This window comes from Eubalaena glacialis, chromosome 11 (assembly GCF_028564815.1).
Source record: "Eubalaena glacialis isolate mEubGla1 chromosome 11, mEubGla1.1.hap2.+ XY, whole genome shotgun sequence".
NCBI classification, from domain to species: Eukaryota; Metazoa; Chordata; class Mammalia; order Artiodactyla; family Balaenidae; genus Eubalaena; species Eubalaena glacialis.
In genome coordinates, this window is record NC_083726.1 from 5,870,577 (window position 1) to 5,895,944 (window position 25,368).

At 44.9% G+C, this 25,368-nt stretch overlaps 1 protein-coding gene across 1 annotated transcript in view; it reads left to right on the forward strand.

Annotated features, from left to right (window-relative positions):
- Nucleotides 1–4,145: 4,145 nt before the first annotated feature.
- EFCAB6 (EF-hand calcium binding domain 6) overlaps nucleotides 4,146–25,368 on the forward strand; it is a 136,176-nt gene continuing 114,953 nt past the window's right edge. Inside the window, exons 1-5 of the mRNA XM_061204424.1 lie at nucleotides 4,146–4,289; nucleotides 6,947–7,006; nucleotides 7,097–7,257; nucleotides 14,093–14,266; nucleotides 15,864–16,032. Coding sequence (XP_061060407.1) covers nucleotides 4,212–4,289; nucleotides 6,947–7,006; nucleotides 7,097–7,257; nucleotides 14,093–14,266; nucleotides 15,864–16,032 — 642 coding nt within the window. The 5' untranslated portion in view covers nucleotides 4,146–4,211. The remainder of the gene's footprint in view (nucleotides 4,290–6,946; nucleotides 7,007–7,096; nucleotides 7,258–14,092; nucleotides 14,267–15,863; nucleotides 16,033–25,368) is intronic.

Genomic DNA, 25,368 nt, shown 5'->3' on the forward strand with positions numbered 1-25,368 from the left:
CTGCCCCACGCCGGACCTGGCCTTGGGCACTTAGGTCGAACTCATAGATGAATGAGGTGAAGTCCCTGCTGACAATGAGCTCACCCTCTGGAGCATCACACGAGAGCCATGGCCATCAGATACTTGAGAGCTGCAGAGGGCGTGGTTTCCAATTGAGATGCCCACTCCAACCCCTCTGACCATTTTCCTGGGTCTTGGCCACATTCTGGGACCTGGAAGGAGAAGGAGAGCAGAGGGAGAGAGCCAGGAGTGGGCAGGGATGGCATGTTGCCTGGCCACAGAGGGCAGCCCTGGGAAGCAGGTCCCCCTCCTGTAGAGAGGGGCGCAGAGCTGTTAGAAGATGCTTTAGAGCCACTCCAAGAAGCTGTGTGTGCTGCCTCCACACACTGCCATCCTCCCTCCACGCGGGCCCATCACCCTGGTCACTTCCATTTACATCAGCTGTGGCTCATTTTCCTGCACCCGGAAACAATCTGTGCTCTGCCTGTTCATGTACTCTTATTCTCGGTGTTATTATTTGTAGCTCACATGACTTTATACATAGAAAGTCCACAAGAATCTTCCAAAAAATATTAGAATTAATAATAGAATTGAAAAGGTCATTGGATACAAGGTCAATATGCAAAGATCAATAATATTTCTATAACCTGCAGTAAGCAATTAGAAAAAGAAGTTTTAAAATATCATTTCTAATGATATTTTAAAAAACCAAATACCTAGAAATATATCTAACGAAAAATGTGCAAATTCTCTACATTGAAGGCTAGAAAGATTGCTTATACAAATAGCCATCCTTTACAAACTTTCAGAAGGTGTAGCAGGAGCACTTCTCAACTCATTCTCTGAGGTCAATATTATCCTGATACCGAAGCCAGACAAAGAGATCACAAGAAAAGAAAATCACAGATCAATATCCTTTGTGAATATAGTTGCAAAAATTCTCAAAAAAGTATTAGCAAAGTGAATCCAGCAACATGTAAAAAGGATTAAATGCTACGACCATGTGAGATTTATCCCAGGATTGCAAGGTTGGTTTAACTTCCAAAAGATCAATTAATGTAATACAAAATATTAATGGAAACAAGGACAAAACTGCATGATCATAGATGCAGAAAAAAATATTTGAAAAATTCAACACTCATTCAGGATAACAATTTTCAACCAACTAGGAATAGAAGGGAAATTCCCTAACCTGATAAAGGGCACTTACGATAAACCCAAAGTTAACAGCATAGTTAATGGTAAAAGACTAAATACTTTCCCCCTGAGATCAGGAAAAACACAATGATATCAGCTCTAGCTACTTCTTTTCAACATTATAGTGAAGTTCTAGACAGTGTAATCAGGAAAGAAAAGAAATAAAATGCATACAGATTGGGAAGAAAGAAGTAAAACTGTCTTTATTCACAGACAACATGATATTGTAATAGAAAATTCTAAGGAATGCACACACAAGCTGCTAGAACTAATAAATGAATTCATCAAGGTCACAGGATACAGGGTCAATATACAAAAATCAGTTATATTTCTATAAATTAGCAATGAACAATCTGAAAATGAACTTCAAAAAGCAATTCCATTCACAATAGCATAAAAAGAATAAATTACCTAGGAGTCAATTTAACAGAAGAAGTGCCAGGCTTGTATACTGAAAATTATAAAATACTGTTAAAAGGAAAAGAAGATGTAAATAAGTGAAGAGATATTCCATATTCATGGATTGGAAGAATCAATATTATTAAGGTGGAAATTCTCTCCAGATTGATCTGTAGATTCAATGCAAACCCCATCAAAATCCCAGCTGGCTTTTTTGCAGAAATTGAAAAGCTGATCTTAAAAATTCATTTGGAAATGCAAAGGTGGCAGAATAGCCAAAACAATTTTGGAAAAGAAGAATGAAGTTAGAGTACTTAAACTTCCAGATTTTGAATCTTAGGATAAAGCTACAGTAATAAAAAAAGTGTGGTACTGGCATAGGATAGACTTATTGGTCAACAGAACATAATTGTGAATATGGAAATAAACACATTTATGGTCAATTAATTTTCAACCAATTCAGTAGGAGAAAGGATAATCTTTTCAACAAATGGTGCTGAGACAATTGGATATCCATATGCAAAAAGATGAATTTAGACATTTTCTTTACATCATATACAAAAATTAACTGAAAATGGACCATAGACCTAAATATAAGAGCTAAAATGGTAAAAGTCTTAGAAGAAGACATATGTGTAAATCTTTGTGACCTTGTGTTAGGCAAATATTTCTTAGATGTGACACTAAAAGCATGATCCATAAAAGAACAAAATCTGTAAATTGGACTAATCAGAATTTAAAACTCTTGTGCTTCAGAAGATACCATTAATGACAGACTGAGAGAAAATATATGTAAATTATATATCTGGTAAAGGACTTGTATCTAGAATATATGAGAACTCTTAGAACTCAATAAGAAGACAACCTGATTTTTTAAATGGGCAAAAGATTTTAATAGACATTTTACCAAAGAATATATAGGAGTGGCCAAATAGCACATGAAAAGATGCTCAACGTCATTAGTCATCAGGGAAATGCAAATCAAAACCGTAGTGAGATATCACTTCACACCCTCTAGGATGGCTACTATCAGAAAGACAGACAGCAATAAGTGTTGGCGAGATTGTGGAGATGGAACTCATACACTGCTAGTGGGGATGGAGAATGGTGCAACTGCTGTGGAAAACAACATAGTAGTTTCTTAAAAATTTCAGTGGAAATTTACCACGTGACCCAGCAATTCCACTCCTACGTATCCGCCCAAGAGAAATAAAAACATGTGTCCACACAAAGGCTTGTGTGCAAGAGTCCATAGTAACATTATTCATAATTTCTAAACTGGAAACAATCCAAATGTTCATCAACTTACGACAAGATAAACAAAACAAAGTGCCCTATCATACAATGGAATAGTCATATCAGGAATAAAAAGGAACAAAATACCGATTATGCAACACCATGGATGAACCGCAAAAACATTATAGTAGGTGATAGAAGCCAGATGGAAGGTGCATACAGATGCATATACTGTATGATTCTGTTTACATGAAATATCCAGAAAAAAGCAAATACAGAGAGTTAGAAAGTAGATTCGTTGCCTTAGGATAGAGATGGAAATGGAGAGTGAGTACAAATGGGCCCAAGGTTTCTTCAGGGTGATGAAAATATTCTGGAATTAGATAGTGGTGATCATTGATAAACTTACTGAAAATCATAAATATTAGTTGTCAGTGATTCGCATTTGGACATTAAACAATTGTCACTCCCAAACCAAAAAGTGCCCTGCACATATCCTCTAAAATTACTTAATTTTCTCCAAGAGGACCTTATATCCTTTTCAGATTTTGGACCCCAAAGTCATAGTTGACATTTATACACTGCTTTATCACTTAACAAGTCTTTGGTCACACTGGTATTCACAACATCTCCCTATGAAGAGGTAGGGTTCTTTATCTCCCCTGCTTTGCCAGTAAACAGTTTCTCTCAGTTTTGATATTCCATTTACTTATTGGTAATTTTTTATTCTGGGGGGAGAAATTTGCCTCACAGTATTTTGCTCATAATGTTTTCTTTATGCAGCATGGCTGAAATTTTTTCTCACTAAGTAATTGTACATTTATGTAATTGATGAGGTTGGTGGTAGTGAAAACGAGCATGGTTAATATTCTTAGCGAATCGGCTAGTTGTAATTGGATTTCCAGGAAGTTCTGTGCCGCATGTAGCTGAGCCGCGGGGCCCTCAGGTGCGCTGGGGCAGAAGGAGCTGCTGTGGTGCCCTGTGACAGCCAGCATTCAGCCTGGCCTGGGAAAAGGGTCAGCCTCCTTCCTCTCTTGGGACTGTCTCCTGCCATGCCCTGACAGGGAACCCTGTAGGAACTGCACTTGCAAAGTTCTGGATTCCCTTCCCCCCACCGCTCTTGGCACGTGGGTTTATACAATGATGATCATCAGTTGAGGTATTCTTGTTTCAACTCATCATTCTATCTGGCCCAAACTCATGCTTTATTAAGTGCTGCTAAATACACATAATGCTCTTCCTTCCTTTTTTTCTTTTTTAAAAATTCCCTTATATATTCTCATGCTCAGAAACCTGACGGACATGTAACAGGGGAAGAATTGCGACGTATTCTAAATTGCGTGGTTGTAAAAATAAGTGATTCAGAATTCAAAGAACTAATGCAAACGCTTGACCCTGGGTGCACCGGATTGGTCAACGTCAGCACGTTTATTGAACTGCTTGAAGAGAACCCTAAGGTGAGTTTTACAACAACTTCACGTTTGCTTTTCTGTTTACGGCGGGAAACTTAAGTGTTCTTAGTGAAATAAGAGATGCAGGTGAAATATGGTTTAAATAAATGGATGGCCACATTTTTCAGCTGCATTAATTTTTTTTTTAAATATTTATTTATTTATTTTATTTTTGGCTGTGTTGGGTGTTCGTTTCTGTGCGAGGGCTTTCTCTAGTTGTGGCAAGCGGGGGCCACTCTTCATCGCGGTGCGCGGGCCTCTCGTTGCCGAGCACAGGCTCCAGACGCGCAGGCTCAGTAATTGTGGCTCACGGGCCTAGTTGCTCCGCAGCATGTGGGATCTTCCCAAACCAGGGCTCGAACCCGTGTCCCCTGCATTGGCAGGCAGATTCTCAACCACTGCGCCACCAGGGAAGCCCCAGCTGCGTTAATTTTTAAGTAAGAGTTGTGTTTAAAAGTTGTTTAACTTTTAGTTTTTAAATCTCACTGAAGGATGCTCTTTGACATTTCTGAAAACTTTTCCTTGAGTGACAACCCTTTATATGCTGGATGTGACTCCTTTTCCCAGCATTGCAACGGCACTGCTCTTGCAATCATGTCTTGCAGTAAAAACAAAAACAAAAACTGCTTATTGCCACTAGTGACAAACACTTACTTTTAGTATTTGTTTCTTTTGGCTGAAAAGTTGATGGTTTTATTATTAGAAATACTTCTATAACTTTAATAGCTATTAGCATTTTAACATTTTAAGAACTTTAAAAAATCAGATTAGTTTCAGATAATGCGTGCAGTAAGCGTCAACAGAGTCTCGTTGAAATGTTTGTTAAAGACTTTCTTTACCAGGTACAGATTAGCTTTTGGTTTCAATATTATGGCTTCCTGAATGCCCACCTTGTGCACATCCTAAACCATGTCACTCAATCCTTCTTGACCTCTGATTCAAAAGTGAGTCCCAGAGCCCTTTTACACGCAAAAATGAAGAACTGCAACTTTTCCAGAATTCTGCTGTGGGACACACCCTGTGTTAGCTTTTGTAAATCATCACCTCTGACTGTCACAGCAGCCCTGCTCATAGCCACCTTTTTTTCTTTAAAAACAGAAGTACAGACAGGAGAGCAGCCTGCTCTCCATGTGGCCAGCAGCGTGGTCTCTGCCTACTCTTAAGTCAGATGCTGTCAGCCTCCAGGGCAAACCCTCTAACGGCATTGGGACCCGCAGGATAAAGCAGAGCTTCCCCACGTAGCTGATGAGGTGCCACGCCGTCCAGCCCTGCCGCCTCTCACGGGGTCTCCTCACCGCCGCACCGCTCGGGTCCTTGGGCTCCCCAGGTTCCCGCCACCATCCTCGGCAGTGCAGCTCCTGCCGGGATCCCCTTCCTGCTCCCTGGTCCAGGGCCCATTCTCCGGGGACCCTCCCTGACCCCTCTGATGAAGCCTGTCTTGCAGGCATCAATCTTACACACCTGTGCCAGTCACAGGGTCACGTTTCTATCATGATGTTGTCGTGCCTCCAGGAAGGCGGAGGCCTTTCTGTTTTTACTGCCCATTGCACCCACAGGCATAGCCCGGTGCCAGCAGCACTCACAAAGCAGTTTGTTGAGTGAATGTTAATATAAACAAATGAATTAGAAATGTTAGAAGGCAGAGGTATGCAAATAGAAGAAACTTAAGATCACTGCTAATTCTAACATTGAGGAATTATGTTACATTGTTACTCACTCTTATACTTTGTTGCATATTCTTCCAAACCTTTATACCTACATAAGCATATGATTTTTTGCAGCTTTATTGAGGTATAATTGATATATAAAAACTGCACATATGTAATGTATATAATTTGATGAACTGGATATATATATACTTTCATATATAGTATCTATTTTATTTTAAAATGAGACCACATAATTAGTGACTTTTTAGTTTGTCATTGTTTAACGTATTGTTAACCCTTAGTGTCAGTAAAAATTCTGCTATGTAATATTAAAAGATGCAGCGTATTCCCTGCTCTTATAATCTAGGTGTTCATTTTTCTTCCTTTTATAAATTTTGCTGCAAGGAATATTGTAGTGCCTCCTTTTTTTCTCTTTTTTTTGCATCATCCTATGATAATTTCTTTAGTATAAATTTCCAGAAATGGAATAAAAATTTTATATATTATTTTTTAAATATTTTAATTATTTTAAAAGTTAAATGTATGTATGAAGTATAAAATGCAAAAGATGCAGAAGGGAATACAGTGGAAGTGAGTTTTCCCTCCACCTCTGTCCCCAGCTGCTCCCCAGAGACAGTCACTGTTGCTCTAGAGGCTGTAGATTATCAAATTGTCTGATGTTATCCATTTTCAACACTAGCAGTTTGCTTCCTTTTTTATTTCTGCCATTCTGATAGGCAAAAATGTCATCGCATTATTCTCTCACTTTGCATTTATTTGATTTCTAGGTGATGGATTTTTTCATATTTCCTGTACTTCTTAAAAATAAGCACAAGTTAAATGTTATTATCCCATTTCCAGATGGGGATTGCAGGGGGCAAACTCACTTCTCAAGGTCAAAAGCTACTGGCTAATAATCAGGGACAAAGCTGGCAATCCAAGTCCACCTGCCTCCAAAGCTCCTACTACCTTTATGAGTGATTTGTATTTATGTATTTTCTCTTTCCCAATTAGCTAAGCAAAATATCCTCCTGTAAAGACACCAAGGCACCTCTCTTCCTGGCTTGGGATTCAGTAAGTAACGCTTTCCTATGTGGCCCCAAGGTGCTACCACCCCAGGTTACAAATGTGCAGCTTGGTAAATATGTTTGTTTTTTCTGTTAGGTGGAAGAAATTGTTCATGACTCCATTACCAGGAATCTACAAGTTTTCTATAATATGCTGCAGTCACATGACCTTGGAGACACAGGGCTCATTGGGCGAAATAACTTCAAGAAAATCATGCGTGTTTTCTGCCCATTTTTAACAACCGAACATTTAGTAAAGTAAGTTTTCTGGTAACAAAATTAATTCATGCCGTGTTTTCCATCAAGTCTGTTTTACAATTTTAAACCTTTTTCTACGTATTTTTTTTTGCCATGTTAGCAGGTAGTACTGATAATAGCTCCTATTTATTGAGTCTGTACTAAGCGTCGGGCGTTGGTTGAGAGTCAGGCATATATGCTGGGTCATGCAGTCCTCACCACAAGCGTGTAAGGCAGCTATGACAGTTCCTTTCGTGGATAAGGAAATGGAGGCCTGGAGACGTTAAGCACCTCCTTGGAGTCACACGGCTAGTCAGTGGAGCCTGGGTTCTACCTCTGGTCTGCATGACTCCTATGCTCTTAATCGTGATGCCATTTTACCTCCCAGGGTGTCTGGCTATGATCAGCCAGCCCATAAATGGTAACTTGAATTATACTTTTCTTTCATTTTAGTTTAAAACTTAATTTGTGGTGGATGAGCCGAAGCTGGGGGGCGGGGGGGACAGGGATATTAGAGAAAGATGAGAACGGTGTCCAGAAAGCCCCAGGGGTCCCCTGCCTGGTGTCCCTTTCACCCTCCACACGGAGGGGCTCACCCCTTGGGGCATTCCCTCTCTGCAGATGACCTTGACAACCTGCAGGCCGAGCCGGCACTCTGCAGGGGATGACGCCTCCGACATGCCACCTGCCACCCACTTGCTGCTGTCCCAGAACTCAGAGCTGCACGGCCTCAGGAACGGGGGCCGGTGTTTCCCAGCGTGTGGGCAGTGATCTGGGAGATCACTGTGGGTGGAAATCCAGTGGAATCACAGCGATTCTCTTTCATTCCTTCCGCCTGGAATGTTAAAAATCTTATTTATTGTTTTTCTTTACATTACGTTGATTTAAAGTGACCTGAAACACAGTTGATCTTATTGGTAATTGTTGGCCTCTTGAATTTCCCTTCTGTGAACACTCATGTCTCATAGCCCGTTTCTCCTGTGGTTTGTAAGAAGAGGAGGGGGAGGCCTAGGCTTTCCCCAGCAAGAGGGCCGTGCAGAGAGCTTGGCGTGCCAGGCCGGGTGTTTGCATTCATCCAGTTTACGGAATGTTTGCAGAAAGATCAGTTCGCTAGTGGGTGGAAGAAACACGGCACAGGGGAGAAGCAGGTGACAGCAAGTCCAGAGAGGGTTTTGGAGGAGCTCAGGGAGGGGCGAGGGCCTGGGCTGGGCAGTGGGCAAGGGGGTGAGGCCACCTTGATGTCCGTGTCTGCAGGGGCTTCAGTCGCTCGCTGGCTCGTGGGTTTGCTGTGCGTGGTCCGGGGAGAGGGAGAGAGGGAGAGGGAAGCAGAGCCCAGGACTGGCAGGGCGGTTCACTTCTTCCTCCATTTGGTCTTTCACTCAAGAGTATTGTGCGAGCCTCCTGCATCCCGGCCGTCCTGTTAATAGGTTTACAGAAACCCCTTCATCTACAGAGTGGTCTAATGTGAGGGAAAGCGATGCAGACGCACCCCGCTTGGCATGTGAGCCCAGAGGACCGTGCGCAATTCTTGAAGGACACTTACAGCTGGGAGGATGGGGCGGGGGGGCATGGCATGGAAGGTGAGAAGCTCCCCAGGGGTGTGATGCTTGAATCTGGAGAAGAAAGGGGAGAGCATTTCAGGCTGTAGGCTAGCAGGAGAAAGCCCAGAGGGCTAGGGGCGCACGGCACGTTCACGTGGACAGCTGGGGCAGGAGTGTGGTGGGGAGGGCGGTAGGGGCACGATGCCAAAGGGCGGGCAGGAGGGACTGTGGCTGTACACTACGGAACCGGATTCACCCGGCAGGCAGGGTTCTCCACAGGGTCTGAGAGCCACCCAGAGGGCTTTGGAAACCCTGATGCCAAGCCCCGTCCACAGGCTGGCCGGGCACGGGTCTGCTGAAATCCCCGCTGGCTGTGCCCTGCAGCCATCGTTGAGAAGCAGAGCTGAGGGGGAACCGGAGCCTGTGGGGTGGCTTTACACGGGGGTGGGTGGCAACTGCAGATCTGTGCTTTATAAAGATCGCTCTGGCTCCGGTGAGGGGAACAGACGTAATGGGGAGAGAGGGAAAGAAGGGGCTTGAAGGGAGAGGGCGGCCGAGGACTGCAGGGGGTGACTGCTTTGGGATCGGTCTGGGCAGTAGAAGGACAGACCTGGTGACTCTGGACCGGGAGGCTGATGGCAGAGGAGGGAAAGGAGTCTCCAATGATGCCAGGGGCTGCTGGCCAGTGAGAGAACACAGAAGGAGTCAGCCGGTCGGGGTGACAACACGGGAAAAAGACTCCAGGAGGACGTGGGGCTCAGAGAGGAGTCTGGGCCGTGATGAGACTCCAGCGTCCTCCTCACACCGACAGCTCGTTCGTTCGTTCAACAAGCATTTGTCCGGGGTGGATGGGGGACCGTCTGAGGTGAGAGGGCTGTGGGTGGGACCTGGCAGAACACCACCAGACAACCAGGGCCCTGGCTGGTCCAGCAGCAAAGGAGGCCGAGAAGGTTGGGGCAAGGGGACAGGAAGGGCGGTGCCTGGGGCTAAGGGGGCAGGAAGTCTCGGGGAGCAGGAAGAGGCCAGCCAGGTCAGATGTCGCATGGGAAGCAAGTGGGGTGAGCAGGGGCCGGGGCCGGGAGGGGCGGGTGGACCCCCCAGCAGGTGCCAGGGATGCTTGTGGAGTGAAGGATGCAGTGCTGAGAAAGGATTCACCTGCTTCACAGACAGGCTTTGTGCTTGTCTCTGGGCTGGGAGGAGAAGTTAGTGGAAAGCCAGAGACTGGAGAGAAAAAGTGTTGATAGATGGAGCCAGGCCAGGAAGAGGGGTAGACGTGGGCGCTAACCTAGGAGCCCCGCCCTCTGGACTTCTGTTTCCTCGGTGCAGGAGGAGGTGAGGTCATCAGCGGAGGGGGAGGCTGGAGAAGGAATAGGAACCCTGGGAAACTGCAGCTTCCAAGGGGCAAGAGAGGGGAACCTCTTGGGGGTCTCTGTTTACTTGTCCATGAAAAGGAAGATGTCGCCCACACTTTGGGCATTCATGTTCTACCTGAGTACATTTTATTTTCTTTATATCAGCTCCTCTTTTTCTGAAGTGTATTAATTTTTTTAAAGGCTTTTCTGACCACCGTACATGTAAAAACATTATCACTTGCTGTAAAGAGGTCACACTAAGACTGCCTTTCATGAAAACAATACGATTAAATCCTAATGTGATGTCTCTATCTGCCAAGCACTCTGAGCATGAGACTTGCTGTCGCTTTGCTAAAATATAGGTTAATAAGTAGAAGGAAGTATGAACTACGTTAGATATCACTTGAAGTAAAAGAATTGTAAATTTGCAAACACGTTAAAAGATAGAGCAGGGAGGTAGAGAAACTGGTCCTCTCGTGTGTGTCTTGTGGGCGTGTAAATGATAAAGCGCCTTTGGAAATCAGCTTGATGTAACACGAACCGCCAGCCCCCCCCCGCCCCGCCCCCGATGGAGCTACCCTTTATCTCTGTAGTTCTCCTACGAATACACACCGTGAACTCATGTGGAGGTTCAGGGTGTGTTTGGACTGCCAGGGGCATGGATTGGGGTGGGGTGGGAAGGAAGCGAGGATGAGCCCCAGCTTCCGGCTTGAGCATCTGGGTACTCAGGACTGTCACCTGAGCTGGGGGAGTTTCAGGGGTGAAAATCAGAAGTTCCATTTTGGACATGTTAACCTGGAGAGGAGATTGGTGACACCCCACCACCCAGAGTGACAGGTCACTCTATTCACCTCCTTCTCCACCTCCCCTCCACCCCACCTCCCAGGTACTCTCTACCTGTCACCCGGCTCCATTTTTCATGGCTCTTATCATCTGTTTACGTTTATTACCTGTGCCACCCACCCTGTGTAAAGCACAGGGACTTTGTCTCTTCACTCCCGAAGTCCTGGTACCTAGGAGTGGAACCGTACCCGGCTCGTGGACAGGGCATCTTAAGTGTCAAGCGACGGAATGAATGAATGAATGAGTGAACTTAAGTGGATTGGTTGTGCAGGCAATTGGATATTTGAGATGGAAGCCCGCCTATTCTCTTCTCCATTACGTAGCCAGTCTTTGTCTAAACTACAAAGACGATCACGTTAAAACCCTGCTTGAAACATTTGGGTGTCCTCTTGCTGTTAGGGAAATACCAGATGCTTGGCTTCCCAGCCCGTCAGGATCCTCAGACCTCTCCAGAGAGGCTTCCCTGGTGGCTCAGTGGTTAAGAATCCGCCTGCCAATGCAGGGGACATGGGTTCGAGCCCTGGTCTGGGAAGATCCCACATGCCGCAGAGCAACTGGGCCCGTGAGCCACAACTACTGAGCCTGCAGTCTAGAGCCCGCGAGCCACAACTACTGAGCCCGAGTGCCACAAGTACTGAAGCCCGCACACCTAGAGCCCGTGCTCCGCAACAAGAGAAGCCACCGCAACGAGAAGCCCGCGCACCGCAACGAAGAGTAGCCCCCGCTCGCCGCAACTAGAGAAAGCCCACGTGCAGCAACAAAGACCCAACGCAGCCAAAAGTAAATAAATAAAATAAATAAATTAATTAAAAAAAAGAAAAAAACCTCTCCAGAACTCGGGCTCTGCAGCCAGACTGCCTGGGTTCAAATCCCGGCTCGGCCCGGAGCTAGCTGTGAACTTGGGCACGTTCTGAGCCTCTTCCCTCCTGCAAATGTTACTTCGAGAGTTGTGGTCAGGATCAAATGAGGTACTAGGCATGAAGCCTCTCACCCAGTATCAAGCCCATGGGAAGCTCTCGAATGCTGCGGCTGTTCCTGCAGGTCCCGGCTCAGCCGGGCTGACTGGCTTCCTATTTCTTGAGAACCCCAGGCTCTCTGCTGCCTCTGGGCTTTTCGGTGATCTGTTCCCTCGGTTCAGATTGAGCGATTTGCCAGCCTCTTGCAGCTCCGTGAGGTGGGCATTGCTTTGGTTTTCTCACGGTTGTAGCTGCAATACTTAACACAGTGCTCATCACAGAGTGCTACGGAAGCAATTAGAACAATTGCTGGTACTTACCGAGCAAAGCGCAGTTTGGAGCTCATGCTCTGACCCCTGGCTACATGCGTGTCCTCATGATATTGTGATACTGTTATTCCAGCTGTGGTTTATTGAGCACAGATGCATGTAGCAGGCCAGCCCAGTGCTAACAGCTTTACGTGGATCCTCTTACGGAATTTTTACAGTAATCCTCTGAGGTGGGGGCTTTCATCACGTGCATTTCATAGACAAGGGAACGGAAGCATAGAAGGGGTCACGTGCCCCAGGTCAGAGCTTCTCGACCCTTTGATGCTCTTAAAGGTTATCGAGGACCTCAAAGGGTTTCTGTTGCATGGAGTGTGTCTACCAGTACTTACTGTACGAGAAGCTAAAACTGAGACCTTTAACCTGTCGTTGCAGAAAAGGAGAGTGCACTGGCTACTTGTGTTTCCCTGTAGGCTCAGGAAAAACTTTGGGATTTCAAAATAAGGATTTATTGGATAATAAAGAGGTTACAGAAATTATAGCAGGGATAACCAACGGGAGCTCGTAAGGAGCTAGTGAAGTGCTGTAAAGAAACTGAGCTGAGCTGATCTCTGAAAGCTCACTCCAGCTCCTCATGGAGAGCCTACACGTTTCTGCAGCTTTAGACCGTGTCAGTGAGCGCAGCCCGCACGAGCACACACTCCAGCAGCGGTCAGAGCAAGGAATGATCACGTGCCACGCAGCCGCTGGAAAGTCCGCTGTACACGCACGAGAGACTCAGGGTGGAAGAGACACATGACATCGTGTATTCACGTGAAAAGAGTCGTGGCCTCACTGCGCCGGGGAAGTGTCCGCGGACCGGACCTCGTGAAGCCCGCCTCCAGTCATGGAGCCGATATCCAGACCCCGGGAGGCAGAATCCAGGGCTCACACCCACACCTACTGGGCTCTGAGCCTTGTGCATTTTAACGAATCTGTGGAGTTTTTTCTTGGGTCTCAGGCTTTGCCAAGTTTGCAACAGTGAGCACGTACAACCTTTATGATTAGAAAAATATTAACGAACAAAATGTTGGAAAAGAAAAAGATCCTGCCATATTAGTGGTTTCCTATGTTTTTCTCAAATATTTGCATATCCCAAAATTCCAATCAAGTACTTCCATAATTCCATACCAAATTTCTCATGAAATTTTTTCTTTATTTTACATTTATTATATCTTTATCGCAGCATTCTTACAAACAATAAGCTATACATATTTAAATAATACAATTTGAGGAAATCCATCATGTGTATATATCTCCGTGAACCCATCGCAAGCTGTCAATCCAGATACCAAACTTTTTCATTCCCCCTGAAGCTTTCTTGTGCCCTTTTGCAATTCATCTCTTCCACCCACCTAGCACCATGTCACTACAGATGACTTTGCATTTCTAGGATTTTCTATAAATGGAAGGCTACAAGATGTTCTCTTTTTTTGTTAGGCTTTATTCACCAAGCATAATGATTTTGTGGTTTACTCACGTTGTTGTATGGTTCTTGGTCATTGCTGAGTAGAATTTTGTTTCATGGCCTTACCCCACTTTGTGGATCCATTCACCTATTGATGGACATTTGGTTTGTTTCCAGTTTTTGCTATTACAAATAAAGCCACATGTATTACACGTCTTTGTGTAGACATACATTTTTATCCTTTTGGCTAAGCACCTAGGGCTGGAACAGCTGGTTCCTCTGGTGAGTGGATATTCAGTTGCCAAAGTGTCTTCCAAAGTGGCTACACCATTTTGCATCCCACCAGCAGTGGAGGAGGGTCATAGTGACCCACATCCTTGCTGGCACTTGGTAGGGTCAGTCTTCTTTTAGCCATTCTAATGGGTGTGTTCTAATTATTTTTGAAATTCAGACTCTGCAATAAGTTTCAGGATATTGCTTCAGGAAGAATCCTTTACAAGAAACTTTTGGCATGCCTAGGAATTAATGGCCCACCCACTGTCTCTCCAGTTCCTGTTCCAAAGGATCAGCTGTTAAATGAACATCTTCAAAAAGAGGAACAGCAGCTGCCAGCTCTTTCTGAGAGGTAAAATAAAGCAAAATGAAAGCGTTTATTAAAACCACTGTGCCTATTGCAGTGTAGGTAGTTAATAAATATTTATTGACTGAGTATTTAAATATTTTATGACTTAAATAAGAAAGATGGCAAACTATAAAAACAGTGATTAAAGTCAGGGATTTTAGAGCAAGCAGCAGAGATCTTAGGAATTACTGCATTGACCTGTTAATTCTAGAATTGAAAGCACTGAGACCTGAGAGATTTGGGGACTTACCTCGGGTTATTCACAAGCATGGTGCTCACCCTGGGGGAAGGACCCAGGACTTTCAACTCCCAGAGAAACCGCCTGCCACTCAACTATTACGTACCTGCGTTCACACTTATTCTTCTCCAGAAACTTAGATTCCTTACCGCTGTTTAATATTTATTGCAAAATATACTCATTAAACTGGTTAACATTTTCTAACATGAATGACAGAATTATTTAAATGATTGTCAAATTGAATTGTAACAATAAAACATACTTAGTCAATCTATTAAAAGTCAGACTGATGAATATTCGAGCTCTTCTTCGTTTTGAAAAATATAGGTTTCATCTAACGAAAAGATATTATTTTAACTTGCTTGTTCATAGCTTATAAAAAATCCATAAGGAGAGGTAAAATGTAGAACTGTTCAGCCGACTTCACGTTGTCATAGCCCCTTTAAAAAATTCTTAAGTGTAGAGCAATGGGAATATTTTAATGCTATGCTAATGAAATTTGAATATCTGGGCACTTCAGTAGTAGCTGCTTTATGAATGGGCAGAAAGATGGTATTTTAAGAGAAAGGTTAAATATTCTGTGATGAGATATGTCTGCCTCCTAAAAACCAGTGAAAGAAGTAATAGCAATTAAGCATTTCATAAAATGTGGGCATTCCTGGAGAGCTCCTAAAGCCGACAGAAGCAGCAGGAAAGAAGTAGAAGTCTGTTCTCCAGGACTATCTCATGGTTGTCAAAACGGCGTCCAGGAGACTTCTGGGGAGCTGAAGGACAATTATCCTTCAATGACACATACATTCTCATACTCAGACCCAGAGCACATCACGTAAGATCTATCTTTTATAAATTAAGTTGATTTTGTGAATCAACTTGGTTTAACTGTGGACGTCCCTTCCTTCCCACGGCTGTTTGATGACCTCTTTGATCTAGTTACCACAAAACGGCCTATTTAATTTAAGGCCTATAATAGGCTCTGACTTTTCATTTTCCCAGTTCCCAAAAATATCCTTTTTCGGCCATGTCTTCCCAGTCACACACCACATTCAGCCAGCTCAAAGCACAGCTGAAAATCTTAGCACAAGGATGACTGCAACCCCTTCTCTGAAGCTCCCCACCCTCGCCTGCTGCCACGTGCTGGCATCTCAGGCAGAGCTTTACCTGACGCAGTGCTGCTGGCCTGTCCCTGAACCTGCAAGCCATGGGTGTGTAAGAAGTCCCCAGGTCACTCCATCGACCTCAGCATCTCTTTCCTCCTTTGTGAAAAGGGGATGGTAAACCCCCTGTTGTCCTGGGTTGAACCGTACATGGGTGAGGTCTATAGGAAGTGCTCTGCTGCATCTGTGTGCCTGCTTGTGATTTTAGAGCCAAGCCCACTGAGAGTAAAAGTGCTGTGACCAAGAATATGACCAAGGATGCGGTTATTGAAAAACTCAAAAACTGTATACGGCAGCAGGACCCAGCATTCAGAAAACGATTTCTGGACTTCAGCAAGGAGCCTAATGGCAAGATTAATGTGCATGACTTCAAGAAGGTAGGAGAATGGGCTTCTTTGTGTTTCTTTGTTTCCTCCTTTCCTGAAGAAGTTCAGATGTTTTCTTATACTAACACGCTTTAAAGGATAGACATTAAGTTTTTTCATTAAGGGTTTATTCCAGGGCAAAGCAGATTCATTTCTAGGCATCTTTCAACAATTGAAAAGGATTCTTCTGGCCAAAAATGTCTTTGGCAACTTTCTCAGAGCATGCTTTTGATATGGATGTGGCCGGCTTTTGATAGTTGAACTTTCCAAACACAGCGTTCATTGTCGCATTCTTTGGCCATCCACTGAGTACCTGTCTCCCTGCGTGTGGTGGGGCGACGTGCGGGCGGGAGCGAAGCTGCTCGGGCCCCCATCCCTGCCAGCAAGGGGTCCCCGCCATGCTGTGATAACAGAGCTGTGGTTTGTTCCTCCAGAAAGTGGGGAAAAAACCTGGCAGGGAAAATGCGAAGCTCAGAGTGCTGATTTGCATGTGCTTGTGGGAACTGGCGAGGCTCTGCCAGAAAGGACTCCGTTTGAAGGATTCTGCATAGACTTCTCAGGAATTAATTTAAATGATTGCTTAAAATTCCTATTATGATCCCTCTAGCTAATCATCTTCAGCTATTTTTAAGGGAAGCATTGCAGCTAATAGGTAGCAGTGTCCGTGTGGGCAAATTTAGAAGAAGGCAGTGAAATATATTTCCAAGAAGAGAACAATTATATTAGTAGCTACAATTTATCCAGCGCTTGCCCCCATGCCAGGCGCTGTATTAGGCTCTTTCCGTATCTCATTTCCAAGCCTCCTGACGGCGGCCGCGTGGAGGATGGCTGGATGAGGGAGCTGGCTGGAGGCACAGGGATGGGATTAGATGGCTGTCGAAACAGTCCAGACCTCCACTTCCCCACACAAAATACACGAAGTGGGGGATCTGACGTCTGCGAGCATACGGGGCGTGGTGAGGAGAGATGGGGGTAACGGGTAAGGGAGAGGAAAGAGTCAAGGATGGTTCCGAGATTTCGGTTTGGGGGACCAGGGCTGATAATTAGTCACTGCTAACTCTGATGGGGGCAACTTCAGTGGGGTTAGGGTGCTAAATGGGCGGGAATCATGGAACTCTCCCAGGGCGCCTGGTCCTAGACTCTAGCCCTGAGCCACCTGGCAGCGGTCCTGGCCCCGACGCACAACAGTCTCGAATGACCACGGCGCTCAGCGCTCTTGATTCACAGAGTCAGTTCACAGGTTCACAGGAAATCAGGCGTCAACCCGTCTGCCTCTGACTTTCCAGAGGGGGAAAGCGGCTGCCTTCGAGAAGGGCCGTAGGTGGAGGCAAAGCTGGGACTGACACCCGCGACTCCGAGGCCAGCTTCTCACCTGCTCACCTGAGAGCACCTTTGGGCCCGTCAGCTGAGCCGAGCAGTTTCCACCTTAGGCTTTGTTGGCCGTCGATGAGCCAGGGGCTCCCCCGTTCACGTGGCTAGTTGCTGCCCCAGACCACTCTCCCAAAAGTTCGGCCAGCAGCCGCTCCGTTCTCAGCCTGGGGCAGCCTCTTTGCCAGTGGTTCAGGCCTGGAGTCCTGGAGTCCTCCCTGACTGTCCTCTTTCTCTCACACCCACATCCAGGGCATCACCCGTGCCCGTCGGCTCCCTTGAACTCGCCCCAGGATGCAGCAACTGCTCGCCAGCCCCCGCTCCCACCCACCCACCCTCTCCCGGGCTGTTGCAGCGGCCTCCTCACTCTCTCCTGCTCCTGCCCTGCCCGCTACAGCTGAGTTGCCACCCAGCCGCCCGGGTGACCCTCCAACAAGTCAGTGAGAGCGGGCCACGCCTGCTTGGGACCCTCCCATGGCTCCCCCCATCACTCGTATAAAAACCAGAGTCCTAGAAGGCCCATCGCGACCCAGCCACCCATCACCTCTCTGACCCCAACTCTCACCGCCCCCCTTGTACGTACGCTCCAGCAACACCGGCCTCCTACTCTCCCTCAGACACAGACCTGCTCCCGCCTTCCATCGGGCTGTCCCCTCCCCCTGGCCCAGCTCCTCAGAGGCTGGCCCGGGCGTCCCCTCAGCGCCTGCCAGCCTTGGTCCGAGCCTGACGTCCCCGTGGTGAACACAGCCTGACCTCCATCCCCGTGATCTCCTTTACCCTATTTCTCTTTTCACGGCGCTGTCACCAACTGCCACCCACATTGTATTTACAGTTCTTTAGTTCATTTCTTTATTTTGCTTGTTTGCTTGTCCTCCTCCATTAAGACGTATGCTCCAAAGGTAGACATTGTTATCTCTTTTGGACAGTGACGCATCCCAAGTGTCTGGCACATAGTAGGGCCCAGCAAGCGTTTGCTGAATGAACGGATGAACTTGATGAACTTGAGTAACTAGAATCCCCAGCAGAGCCCTGAATGGACTCAGGGGGCAACCTGAGGAGTGAGGGAAGCAGGTGTTTCAGAAGCCCGTTGGAATCCCTAAACATGAAGCCGGTTCCCGTACCTGTCTGTGGCAAACCCACCCTAGCTCCCTTCTCTGCCCCCTGAGTGTCTCTGCATTCCAGCCGACCTGAGGGGCAGCCACAGGAGTGGTCGTTCTGCCCTTGCTTCATGGTGGTGCCTCCCTGTTTCCTGGCTTTCCCGAGATGTGCCAGTGGTGGGGAAACGAAACAGAAACCACTAGAGGACCGATATGCAGGGGAAAAGGTTTGTTGTCATTTCAAGAGACTAACAGTCAGTTCCCTGTGAACACAGTTAGGCAAATAGTCTACTGGTTTCCCTTCTAGTGACTTGTTGGGTTTAACCTTTGGAAAGATCCTGTCGTGACCAACCGTTTAACTTGAAGGTCAATAACCGTGGGATGATTTTTTTTTTTTTTTTTTTTTGTGCCTTTGTAACATCTCTTGTCATCATCAGTGGAAACAAGCCCTTTGATGTACTCTTGCAGGGAGTATACATGACTAAATATCCCTTTTGAGGCAGTTTGTCTCCTCTTCTGCTTCTTCAGGATCTGGGCTTTAGGGGTTCTGTGGGACTGATGTTTGTGTAATGACCTTGATATTTCCTGTGTCCTTGGGCCTCTGGTCAGTCTCCTTCAGGCATTGATAATTTGATTTCCTCTGCCCGGGGAGAAGTTCCAACGGCAGGTACTGGTGACACATCCTCTTCTTTAGCAGGTGGCAGCCCGGCAACTCCTGCAGAAAGTCCAGTAGAGCCCCACTCACACCGGGCCACGCACAGAGCCGTGGGCCCTACTCCCTCCCACCAGCCCAGCCCCGAGACTGCTGACGGGGCAGAGAGTAGGGCGTCAGGCACAGCTGCCCCGTGGGATGATTTTAAACAGTCTACTAGGGACCCAGATTTCAACTCTATAAGCTGATAACCTCAAAGCATTGTATAAATGTAAATTTTCATTGTTAAATAAATTGTTTATAGATCAGAGTGATTCTACTACTGGTGAAGTCAGAGCTGGAAAAATCATGGACTTCTACTGTAGAAAGAAACAAGAATTTAGATTAGACATAACGCAGGGCATCCAGATGTTAAAGGTTTCCAACTTCAGTGGCAAGGAAGCCTTTGAAACCAACTCCTTTAGAGAGCTTTAAGTATAAATGATGATAATAGTTCTGTAATGGTAATAACAGCAATAACAATAACCACGACGATAACGCTAACCACCGCTGGAAGAGTGATGCTGGTGGTGGTCCTCACTACACCTAGCATTCGTTGACCCACCAATGTGCAGGCACTGGAGAAGTTGCTTTACATACTTTATTTATAATCCTCGTAGGAGCCCCGTGAGGTGTAGATCACATTATGCTCATTTCACAGGTGAGGAGACCAAAGCTTAGGAGTTAAGACCGTGGTTCAGCGTTGTTCAGCTGGTAAGCCATTCAGGCACTTGGATTTGAATCCACGCTGGTCTGTATCAGCCTCAGACCCTTGCTGGGTGTGACACCGGCTTGGTGGGTGTAATACAGGCTAGCTGGGTATAATTGATGGCAGCTTTGAGGTTGGATCTAGCCTCAGAGTTTGGTGGGAAGGACTTTGCTTTCAATAACAATGCCCCTTCACTTCTTCCTACCATTTTGGTTGTGGAGAGGCAATGTTCTTGCCCTTCTGTTCTCCCAAATCTCTGTCTCACCAGTTAGTACGGCAGTGGCTGCAGAGTTTCATGCCTGGGGAACTGGGAGTGAAGCTCTAAGTCCCATATACCCGCTTGCCCAGTTCTGTGTCCATGCACTTGTTCATCGTTTGAACATAGGCACCGCTTAGCCATTGGCCTGAATACCTTGCACTCTAAATTAGAAGTGCTAATTATTTATTCTCACCAGCCATCGCCTTCCCTGTGGCGGGGGCAGGAGGTGATTGGCTACACAGGCTCTATGAGGGAGAGCCGTAAGAATAGAATCCAGAGCCCGGCACGAGCTTCCAGGTCAGTGAGTCCACAAGTCCCTGCGTTGTCGTTGCTGAGACCCTGTTACTGTTTTCACCCCCATGGTCAGGAAGTTTTTGTCTGCTATACAAATGCTATTTGTTAACTAATAATTCATCTTTCCCCTTTTTCTCTCTTGAGTGTAAGAGATCTCAGAGTTTCTGGTTAGTGTGGGATAACCAGGGACACCACACTGAGTTGACAGCCCTGACAGGAGTGGGTTTTCATGAATTCAATGTGTTTTTCATGGTTAAGTGTGCAATTTCCACTGGGGGAGGGGAAAGGAATTTCTGGAATTGTACTAGACCTGGCCTGCGTATTTTGCATCATACATTAAACCAGCGTTCACAACAACCCTGTAACACATACTCTTTCTCCCAGGAAATCCCCCTCTCCTAGTTCACTGCTCTGACCACTGCACTGCAAAGCCTGTGACTATCACGCCTTTTAAAATGTGTCAATTTATTTAAATAATGAGTCAGGAACTGGTAACGTGGCAAGAAAACTGTTTTTGAGTTTTAAGGTAATCTAGAATCTTTATATTCCTTCTCTAGATACATTCTCTTCCCCTTTCCCTGTCCTTCATTTGCTGAATTAGCAGCAAACCCCCAAAACAGTGGCTTAAATTTAAAAAGTAGCTGTTTTTTCTCCTATAACAAGGAGTCCAGAGGTTGTTGGTATTGGGCCAGTGCAGCAGCTCTACAGTGTCTTCAGAGACCCAGGTTGCTTCTAGCTTTTTAGTCTTCCAGTCTTATCCCCATGTATGCAAGATAGCTGCTGGAACACCAGCCATCACACACATGTTTCAGGCATAAAGAAAGGGAAAAGGGAAGGGCAAAAGTCTTGAGCCAGAGAAGTCTTTCTTTTTTAATGGGCTTTCTTGGAAGCTCCTCCCACTTACATTTTATTGTAATGTATTGTAAGCTTCCACCTGTATTTTATTGACCAGGTCTGTGTTATATGGCCATACTGGTCTATAGGGAAGAATGGGAAATAGTATAAATACAAATATATACATATAATTTTTTGGCTGGGCACATTACAGAAAAAGCAAGGTTCTGTCCCTATGGGAGAAGGAGAGAATATGCATTAGGCAGGCAAGTACTACAGTCTCTGCTATCCTTCCCCTCAGTAAACATTTTGAGGGTGCCTGTTGCATACTTGGAATAGGACTAAGCCACATGGGGAACATGGATAAAGCAGAAGTTTCATTGCTTGGGACTAGTGACCCATGGGAAACATAAAATGACTAAACACCCAAGGACACATAAGTCAAGATTAGCCTAATTGAGTAATTAGACTAATTGAACTATTCCATTCATCAGGAATTTGAGGGCAGCTTTACAATTCCGGTTCCCTGTAATTGGCTGTTCCTAATGGGAAACTGTTACTCTTCATACTCAGTAAATACACTGAACATTGTTTAGCTCACTCTTATTCTTAGTCCCATTTCTGGCATCCCAGCGGAGGCGTCTGGAGACAGACACGGGCTGCAGAGCTCATCAGCTAACACAAACAGAGCCCCCGAGATGTGGATGAGGGAAGCAGGAGTCTGTAATGGCCCAGCCCAGCATCCCAGGTCCTTAGCAGCCTCGGCCCCTTGCTTCTGCACCTGCTTGAAGGCAAGGGCATCTCACCTTGCCTCGTAGGAGGCGAGCTTTCCTTCCTCCTTCCAGCAGACCACCTTATGCCCTTTGGGTTCTGGTCAAACTCACACATCTGGGGAACTGGCACCTTCCCCACCCTCTACCATCAGTTCCTAATCCCACGCAGTCTTACGCACCTAGGGACAGGGACCCCGATGTAAACCAAGCCCCACAAACACCCTCGAGCATCTCATAGCTGTTCCTTACAGCTTCCTAATCTTGCAGATGTTTTAAGGGGGTGACCAGTTGTGTGTTTGAGGTCCCTCACGTCTTCATTTTTGTTGGTCCAAGCTTCACACAACCATCAAAAGTCTATATTTATTTCTGCATCTTCCGGCAACAACTCTCTGACAGAGGCGTTAAACTGGACTCTCTCGGCATCTGGCTGCACCCAAATTGGCCAGTTCCTCCAGGGCAGGGGCAGTTGCAGACCCTCAGTGTCAGTTGACCACACCTCTAGGGCTTCGTTTTTGCCTTTGTGTTCTCACGGCCTTCCTCCCAGGCGTGCCTTTGTCTCCTAAGTACCACGGTGTGGGGACTTGCATCTTGCTTTTAAAAGTTTTAAGTTTAGGTCCTTAGACTCCAGCCCTGAGCAGTTCCAGAGATCAGCACATGTCCGGAAGGGGAAACCAGTCATGCTTTAAGCCTGTCCCCTCACATCTCCAAGTTTGCCACTCCAGCACCACATAACTAGCTCTGCTGGAGTGGCCCTCTGCCGGGCCCAAGCCTATTTCTCAGTCCAAAGTCCACTCCCAGAATCATCAGCTGTTCCCAGGGAAAATGCAGTTGCATAGCCTCGGTTTGCCTCTGAAGGGTCGGTCCTTCCCACCTTGGAATTTTGGTCTCTTTAAACCTCATGTCTCTCGTGGCTTTCTGATGCCTTTTTATTATTTTTAATTGATTGAGCTTTTCTCATTGTTTTCATTTGCTTGCTGTGAATTACTACATCCTATCCAAAAGCAGAAGTTTAGGTCTGTCATTTTTGTCTTTTCAAAGTAACAACTTTACTTGTATTGTTATTTTTCTCTTGTGTATTTGTTTTATATTTCTTTATTTCTGCTGTTACCTCCATTGTTTTCCTCCTTCTACCTGATTGGGATTTAATTTGCTTTTCTTTTTCTAATTTCTTGAGATAGAATGTTAGATCATTGCTTTTCAGACTTTATTTCTCTAATGTATGAATTGATGGCTATCCATTGCCCTTTAGGTGCAGGCTTAGCCACATCGTACAAGTTTCAGTTTATCATATTTTCATTGTCATTCAGTTCAAAATATTTTATAATTTCCCTTGTGATTTCTTCTTTTTTCCAGTGGCTTATTGTTTAATTTCCAAACAGTTGGGATTTTCTAGTTTACCTTTTATTGTTGATTTTGAAGTTGATTCCATTGTGAAGTCTAAATGACTTCAACTGATCCTTCGAAATATATTGAGGCTTGGATTATGACCCAACATAGAGTTGGGTCATACAATTTTGGTAAATGTTCCAGAAGCACTTGAAAAGAATGTGTACTCCATCATGGACCTTTAGTTTTCTAAGTATGTATATTAGGTTGATTTTATTAATTGTGTTTTTCAGAACTTCTATATTCTTATCAAAGTTTTGCCTGTTCATCCCATTAGCTGTTGAGAGAAGTGTGTTGAAGTCTATCATCTGACTGTGGATTTGTCTAGTGAGATTCTTTTTAATTCTGTTGATTGTTGCCTTATTCACATTGAAGCTAAATTATCGGGTACACATAGACTTAGAATTGCTGAAACTTCCTGTGAATTGTCTCCTTTTCATATGACATGACTTCTTGATACAGAGTATGCTTCTTCCCTTCAAGTCTGTTTTTGTCTGATAATAATATAGTTACTTCAACTTTCTTTTGATTTGTGTTAGCATAGTATATCTATTTCTATCCTTTTACTTCAGACTTTCTGGGTACTTATATTTAAAGTCAGTCTCATATGGACAGCATATAGCTGATATTTTAAAAGATAAAGTGTGACAGTCTTAGTCTTCTACTTGGAGTATTCAGTCCATTTTATATTTAACTACTGATATAGTTGATTTTATATCTATCATCTTAATTTTTTTTACTCAGCTGTCTCATGTCCTTTCTTTTTCTGTCCTTTCTTGCCTTCTTTTAGATTATTTAACTATTTCTACCATTCTGTTTTCCCCTCTATCAGCTTACTGGTGAATATATTCCTCTGTCAGTCTTTAGAGACTGCCCTAGAGATTGCAACATGCATCCTTGTCTTCTTGTATGTAGTTAAATATAAATTATGTTTACCACTTCTCTAGCAATGCTAGATATAAAAATACCTTAATTTCATTTACCCCTTTCTATCTTTTACATTATTTTTGTCATGCATTTAAATTCTACGTCTATGCTAAATCCCACAAGACTTTTTTTATGGTAAATAAGATGTCATATGTGTCTACATATTTACCCTTGTTGTCGTTCTTTCTATCTTACATTTTTGTGTACTTGCACCTGGACTAATTTTTACTCTGCCTGAAGACTTACCCTTTGTCCTTCTTTTAATGCAAATGTACTGGCAACTAACTCTGAGTTTCCATAGTTTATTCAGATTTCCTTAGTTTTAACGTCACATCCTTTTTCTGTCCAGGATTCCATTCAGGATCCCACGTTACATTTCATCATCATGTCTCCGTAGGCTCCTCCTGGCTGTGACAATTTCTCAGACTTTCCTTGCTTTTGGCGACCTTGACAGTTTTGAGGAGTACTGGTCAGATATTTTGTAGAATGTACCTCTATCGAGATTTGTCTGATATTTTTCTCATGATTAGACTGGAGCAATGCTTTGGGGAGGAAGACCACAGAGGTAAAGTGCCCTTCTCATCACATCACATCAGGCACAGGCTGTCAACATGACTTATACTTGTTGATGTTGACCTTGATCACCTGGCTGAGGTGTGTTTGTCAGGCTTCTCCTCTATAAACTTAATCTTTTTTTTTTTTTTCCTCTTTCTCTTTTTCCATACTGCACTCTTTGGACAAAAATGTCACTATGTACAGCCCACATTTAAGGGGCGGGGAATTATAATGCTCCACCTCTTAAAGGGCAGGATATCTACATAAATTATTTGGAATTCTTCTGCAAGGGAGACTTGTCTCTTCTCTCCCATTTATTAATTTATTCAATTATTTCTTTATATCAGTATGGGCTCATGCCTCATTATCCTTCAAATGTCTATATGATCCTTAATAATGTATTCATTTTCACTCCTGATATTGGTGATTTTTAATCTTTTCTCTTTGCTTCCTGA